General features: G+C 33.6%; 1 protein-coding gene across 1 annotated transcript in view; it reads left to right on the top strand.

Moving 5' to 3' along the window:
- The window catches only part of LOC117179172 (glycine-rich cell wall structural protein-like), a 14007-nt gene extending 7414 nt beyond the window's left edge, over window positions 1-6593 (top strand). The window contains exons 2-4 of the mRNA XM_033370892.1: window positions 5099-5340; window positions 5728-6307; window positions 6388-6593. Coding sequence (XP_033226783.1) covers window positions 5329-5340; window positions 5728-6307; window positions 6388-6470 — 675 coding nt within the window. The 5' untranslated portion in view covers window positions 5099-5328 and the 3' untranslated portion in view covers window positions 6471-6593. The remainder of the gene's footprint in view (window positions 1-5098; window positions 5341-5727; window positions 6308-6387) is intronic.
- Window positions 6594-7304: the final 711 nt, after the last annotated feature.

Here is a 7304-nt window from a genome sequence, read left to right as displayed (position 1 = left end):
AAAATTAAATTTTGTTGCATGTAAAATTTCCCGCTGTTAAAGTATACATGATATTTGGCGAATGTTTATCCTACGATGGAATAAAAGCTGTCGTTTGCTACGACGCCCTTAGCAAGAATGTGAAAACGGCAAAGTATGACTGAATTCGAGCTGTAAATCGAAACATCGGACTTAAAACAACACAGAAAAAACAAAAGTTAAAATTTGTTGCAAGGAAGACTAGCAACGGTTAAAAATTAAACGTATTTCGGCGAAACGTTCACCGAGGTTAGGAAAATAATTTTGAACTCGTCGACTGAGTCACGTTGAAGTGAACAAATTTCAGTTAAACATGTAGAATTAACAACAGAAAAGAGGGAAAAATGTGTTCTTACTGATATATCTCCTCCTAAATAAATTACACTGTTGTAGACGAATCAGAATTTATTTAATACCATTTAGCAAAAAGCGCAAAAAGGAACTGACAGATTGGAATTCCCATTTCTCTCAAATTTAATTAAGTTAAATGACGATAGATAGCGCTGGCATCGTAATTCTTGCTACATCTCGAATAAAAATGTAGCGATTATAAGACGAAAGATTGGCCTTGTAAGGTTCAAAATTGAAGAATATCTGCGATTAATGTAAAGTTTATCTGTAAAGGTTTATTTTTGTTGCGGTGAGTCTTTCAGCTGGAATCGACATGAAATTTAGGTTTCGTTTTTTCTCTGTACATTTTGTTTTTTTCTGTTTTTGAATGCAATAAGAGTTAGTCCCTTCTGTAATTAGTTACAGAAATAATTTCAGTCAAGCCATTATTTAGTACTTATTATTTCCAAAAAGTTATTGTTATTGTCCTAACCTTTTTCAATGTATTTTAGTCTATAACGTTAACTAGTAAGGGGGTCGATACTGCACTTCATCGAATTCATAACAATTTTTTTTGAAAATATCACTGCTGGAAAAAAGTTCATGCAACAAGAAACATTCATCTCGATTTGATCTATAATTTTTGTCTGAAATATTTTCTGAAATTTTGCGTATTGGCTGATATGAACGCAATAAACCATGTCTTTCGTAGGGCTTACATGGTTTTAACCATAACAATGAAATTTGCGGTAATTTTCACTATCATATTTAAAATTAGCTCGTCATTATACATAAGTATAGTGAGTTTCAAAATAATCGAATGTATGCGCTTTGAGGACGCTTATCCAAAAATATTTCTTTATAAATGTTATGATGTAAAAGTTTAATTTTTCTACTTTAGTGATAAAAAATAGAAGATAGATAAATATACTTTGAAATGCAAAAATTTTATTTTATTTAAAGTGTTTTAATTGAACAATTATTAGCCCGGAAAGGATCGTACATCAATGAAGTTTTTCTCTGGTAACACGGATTTATTATTAGAATAAGCATATTCTCAGAATGGGCCACTCGAGAAAATAATAATAAATAGATGTATTCCCACATGGCATATGCTTTGAAATATTATGAATAACCTTGTTATCCGGTCACACAAGACATATTTTCAGACAATGAATATATTTCAAAAAAGAAAAATAAACGATATTCTTATTATATTTTATTTCTACAATAGCTCAAACAAAAAAAAAATAAAACTTAATTTGTTATTAATAACATATATTACAAAGAAACACCAATAAGTCTTAATTTACCTATAGGAAGAAACTGAATAAAGATCTAATTATTATTTCAATATAAAAAGTTTTTAAAGGATTCCAACTAAATATGCGTCATTAACGCTTATTTTAGTCAATATAAAAAAGCAAAGGAAGATTGTATACTGTTCTGAAATACTTTTAAAAACAAAAATTATAAATTGAATAATTGCACATTTTTTACTTTCATCCACAAAATGATCGATCCTCAAATATCTAGCATAGTTAAATAATGATATAATTAATTAATATTAAAATAAATTATTTCTTTATTTTTCAGTATTAAAGTTTTACTAGTATTATTGTATTTTTCAATGCAAAATACAAAAAGGAATGATTTTTAACACATTGATTTTATGTCGGAGATTCTTAAGTTATTTTTATATTAAAGAAAGATGGCAAACTTTTATGAAAATATACGACAGATGTTTTTCTAAACCTAAAAATCAGAGCCATTCTATGCTGAATAAGCGAATTTGTAGATACTATAGTTTTTTCTTTATTTTCTGCAGGCAAGATTTAATATTCGAGTACAGACAAAGGGAAAGTATAGGAGAAGTTAATGAGGTTATTGTACCACATGAAGCAAAGCAGTTTTCACGTTAAAGGACAGAAACTTCTAATTAATGACTTCTGCGTTTTTCCTTAAGTAGTCTATTATTTATTACTTACATAAACGTTGCGTAAAAAGCATCATTGGCACTAAAAAATAATTTAAAATATGTTTATAAGATGCATAAATTGTTATTCAAGCATGCTGGCCAGGTGAATGGTCATTCACACTGACCATACAGTATACACGGAAAAAAGTGAATGGCTAAATTTTCCATTGTATCGTGTATTATTCAACTCTGAACGCAATTTTCCTGGAATTTAGTAAATTTTACTATTTCAGATTGCAACATTTGCAAGGAATATAGTAAATGGGGGTATTTTAAGTTATCATACTTACCAAATTCCAGGTAAAATGCCCGGAAACTATCAATCTTATCTCCTGGGAACAGAATAATAGTAGAAAAACTAAGCATTCACGTCTTTCGCATTTTTTAATTCAAAACGAGGTTAAAAAATGTGACTCGAATATTCCTAAAAGCAAAGATATTCAAAAGATTCATAAGGGACTACAATAGATTTACACGCAATATACATTTAATGATGTTTTTAATATCGAGGAGGAAGGAGTTTATTGATTTTTGTAATAAATTGAAATCTGTACGTTTCTGCTTTAAAAAGCACATCTAACTTCAAGAGGTTTCAATATACAGATACAATTATACATGTCGTAGGCAATAAGAAAAATTAGCGTTTTTGCTAAAAGCGTTGGGAATTAGTTAAGGAATTCAGAACACTTTCAGGTAATTGCTCTAAGTTCTTAGAGCGCTGTAGGCACTTAGAACAATCTTAAATTTAACAAAAAATTAGTCTTTCCTTTGTTTCGTAATTCAAATAGAGATATAAAAATTTTAATACATTGAAATAATCAGGATTACAAATTTTGTTATGTGGTGAATTTTAATTGTCAATAAATCTCTTTAATTATTTTCATTAGCCTCAATGCGTTCTTCTTAAAAGTATACTTTATAACAAGACACGTCCTTTCTGTTAATTAAATTAAACTATATAAATTATGTATGACATTACGTCGCACTTTGGCAGCTAATTATACTTTTAAGATAAAAAAAATGGTTGCTGATCAACTAAAATAAAAAGATGTAATAAGATTTTTTCATTCCACAAATTTTATTAATTGTCTAGTTAATGTAAATTACTTCGTGGTAAATCTTTTAAAGTACAATTGTTTTAATTCATGACATATTTTTTTCTTGTCAAACAACAAAATTTTGGCAAACTTTTGTAAAAATCCTTTTTAAATATATTTAATATGTATATGGTACTTGTAGTGATTAGCATCTTATTATTTTTAAAATCAAGCTGAAGCATCTAAGAAGATAATCACTTGAAGTAACAACCTAGTAGATTCAATGAGTTTTTCCTTTTTCTACTTTGGAATAAAAATTTTTAAAAATATTTTCTTTTACACGGGAAGAAAAAAGTAACGAAATAATAATTAAATCCGCATTTAAACAGCATGACATGAATTTAAATAAAATCCGTATTATTAACGCACTTAGAAATAATAATGATTAGCTCTTTTAAACATATTTTCATTTTAAATGTTATTTATGAGATAAATTGTAAGCTCTAGTTTCGATTTGAACTTTCTGGTTCAGTTTCTAATCATTTATATCACTTCTTATTCTTAAAGAAAGATATAGATTATTGTAAGATCTTTTTAACGAGGTCCCTTGTTCTTCTGTCAAACACACATTATAACTTTTTAGTAAAGTTTTAAGTAGAGTCATAATTTAGTGGCCTGGCAAACCTATATCAGATTTTGTAAAAACAAGTTCACATATTTTAATGAACATAATTCAACCGAATCTTAACCTCTAATTTACATTCAAGGGAAATATAAAATGAAATTGAAATCCTTATCAACGATATGTTAACTTGAATTTAAGGCTAAGCATTTTATTCCGAGATTTCAGCATGGCTAGATAGTCTTACTTTAGAAACTTAATTTAAAATGTGTTATGAGAAGACATGAAATCACACGAAACATCACACGAAATATGAAAACCTCTGCTTCATAAATTTTTGCACACTTTAAAAATTCTGCTTTAAAAAAAATTTTGCACTCTTTTTTTAACTCAAATTTTAAATCAATTTTTGACTAAAGGTGCCTTACACCGTTATCTTCGATTCCCTACGACTCACCTTGGGGTTAATGCTGCGCCTTCCCACTTGTGCGGGCATTGCTATCTTCGCGCACTTGTATCGGAGAGTACTATTCGTTATTTAGTAAATAAATGTAATATCAGATTTTTTAATTTTTTCTATAGAACCGCAAAAGTCTTCGCTGAACACAGTTTATAAAAAAAATAATAAAAGCTCTTTTTTAAGCGATATAGAGATAAAGGATTCAAATACAGTTTATAGTGTTATCAAGTATAAGCGACACTAGGTTCTGTAAAAAGATTTCAGGGCTACTTTCAGGTATTAAACGAAGACTCAGAAAATATTCTCGATCAGTACTCAAATTTGACCACTGTAGTGAACCCGAGTCATTTTTTTAAATTAAAAATGACAGCGTAAAGTTATCATGTTCAAAAACAGGACAACCAAACAATGATACTATAAGAGATCACTAGTTTTTACAGTGCAATCATTTATTTAGGATAATGTGGAATTATTAATTAGGAATTGAGATGGTGCTTTTCGAAACAAAAATTTTGAGAAGAAGTTAAGTGATCTCGGGTGCACTTTGTGCAGGCTTCGGTCTCGGAACCGTCTTGTGGATAGAGGCAAGTCTCGACTGCCGTGCAGGAGGAAGTAAATACCAACTTATATTTAACTAATTCCTGTCTTTCTAGTGACCGTCCGCCTGCACCAATCTCTCCGTTTGGACAGGTGTAGGACCACCGTTACGAGGAGGATTCTGGGTATTCTCACCGAGGAGGAGGGTGGACGGTGAACTGTTTTCGAAAGGATAGTGATTGTGAAGCGAGTTTAGGGTACAGGTAGGAGTATATAAGGCCCACAGATTCAACCCAAGTCAGTCATTCCCCAAGACACCAGCCCACCACATAGAAACCAAACAACCATGAAGGCCTTCGTGAGTATTCATCGGTGTTCTTCAGCTTCAGTTGTTTTCCAATTTTCCAAATTTCTACTTCTGAAAAATGATTTCTTTTGAATATTTTTCTTTTTGCTTTACAGAATTCATTTTTTCAATTTTAATCTATTCATCGCTTTTCTATCTCTTCATTTCTATCTTTCACTTTTCCATTAATAAAGATCATTTTAAAATCTTTTCAAACTATATGGTCAAAACTTGGATATTGAACTTGTATGGCAGTTAAAAATTATTACCATTTGTAGTAAAATCTAAATGTTATTTTCAGTTTCAAAAGAACAATTTATTGCATTTTTTTAACTGGTTTTCACACTCACGTGTATACTGAATAGGCAAAAGCTCTAAAGTTATTGCTTCTTTTTTCAGATTGTTCTCGCATGCCTCGCCGTTGCATCGGCTTACCCCGGTCACGGTCACGGAGGTAACTTTGGAGGTCACGGAGGAGCCGGTCTCAGCGGTGGACTCGCCGCTGGTGCTAAAACCGCAGGCTCCCTCCAGGGTGGTGCTTCCAGCTTGGGATCCGGTGGTCTTGGTGCTAGCTATGCTGCTGGAGCAGCTCAAGCTGCTGGATCCGCTGGAGTCCAACAAGTCGTCTCCGGAGGTGTTTATGGTGGAAGATCAGATGTTGGACCAGCAGAAGGACCCAAGGCTAATGTTGGACCCCAGACTGGACCATCAGATCTCGTTGGACCCCAAGAAGGAGCCAAATCCGTTGGAGGACCCCGTACTGGACCAGCTAGCCTTGTTGGACCCGCTGCCGGCCCATCCACCCTCGTAGGACCATCCCAAGGAACTGCCACCCTCGTAGGACCATCCCAGGCTACCGCTCACCTCGTTGGACCCAGCTATGGTGGTGTTGCTTTCTACGCCGGAGCCGGTGGAATCAACGGTGATGACGGTAGCTCTGGCTCGGCCGCTGCTGCTGCTCCCTCAGGTGGTTTTGGAGGTGAGTGTCGTAAATCCTTTACTTCTTGATGAGCACTTTTAATGAATTTTTCATCATCTAATCAATCTCTTTTGATGCAGGTCATGGAGGTGCTGGTGCTGGTGCCGGTGCAGGAAACGGTGGTGGAAGCGGTGGACACGATGGAGGATATGGTAAATGGTAAACGGTTCAACACCTCATTCATATCAACTTGGCGACATCGGCAACCTCCTACAATTCTACCGATCAACGATGCTAAAAGCGCTCAAAGTCGCATTCCCAAAGCTAGATACATCCTAGGAGCATGGAAACGTCAAAGTAGTTACTTAGTCATACAGTGATATTCAGTCCGACTACTCAAATGTTCTCTAACGAGCCACGGTCAGTGGAACGGAAAGAGATCATATTGACACTTAGATCAAGGAAAATGTAGTCAGTTCCAGTTTATACTGAGACCCTGAGCGTCTATCCTGTCAGTCTTCAGCATAGACGGTTTGTGGAAATTTCAACTGCCTTACTTGCGCTCCCATCATACATCATTTGTTGGGTGATGCATTTATGAACCAGTCAAGGAACGAGCTTTGGCGCTCTCACACGATTATAGCAACCAGTCTTGTTCTGTTATCTGAACATCCATTGTTGCTACATGCTCCATCTTACGTGTGCCATCTTTCTTAGGCCGCTGATATCAGGCAAAAAATTTTTTTTTCACCACCACTCGAGATCACTCGAGATAAGACACTTGTTGCTTGCACTTTGTAGATCACAGTTGTCATACTTACTGACCCACCTCAGCACACATATTATCACATACTCGTCTATTATGTAAGCGAAGGAGACCGGTAGATTGTGGTAGGTCAGCCCGTAATGTGAATGAACGAATGTATATAGATGGAGAAACGCCTCCTGCATAGATAGATATTAGGTATTTATAGCTTTTTTTACATTTTTATAAAATAATTTATATAAAATAAAGCATCAGTATTCAAAACTGAAATTGATCTTACTCTCGTATTTA

The sequence above is a fragment of the Belonocnema kinseyi genome, chromosome 8 (assembly GCF_010883055.1).
Source record: "Belonocnema kinseyi isolate 2016_QV_RU_SX_M_011 chromosome 8, B_treatae_v1, whole genome shotgun sequence".
In the NCBI taxonomy this organism is placed as follows: domain Eukaryota; kingdom Metazoa; phylum Arthropoda; class Insecta; order Hymenoptera; family Cynipidae; genus Belonocnema; species Belonocnema kinseyi.
This window is presented reverse-complemented; position numbering and strand designations above follow the sequence as displayed.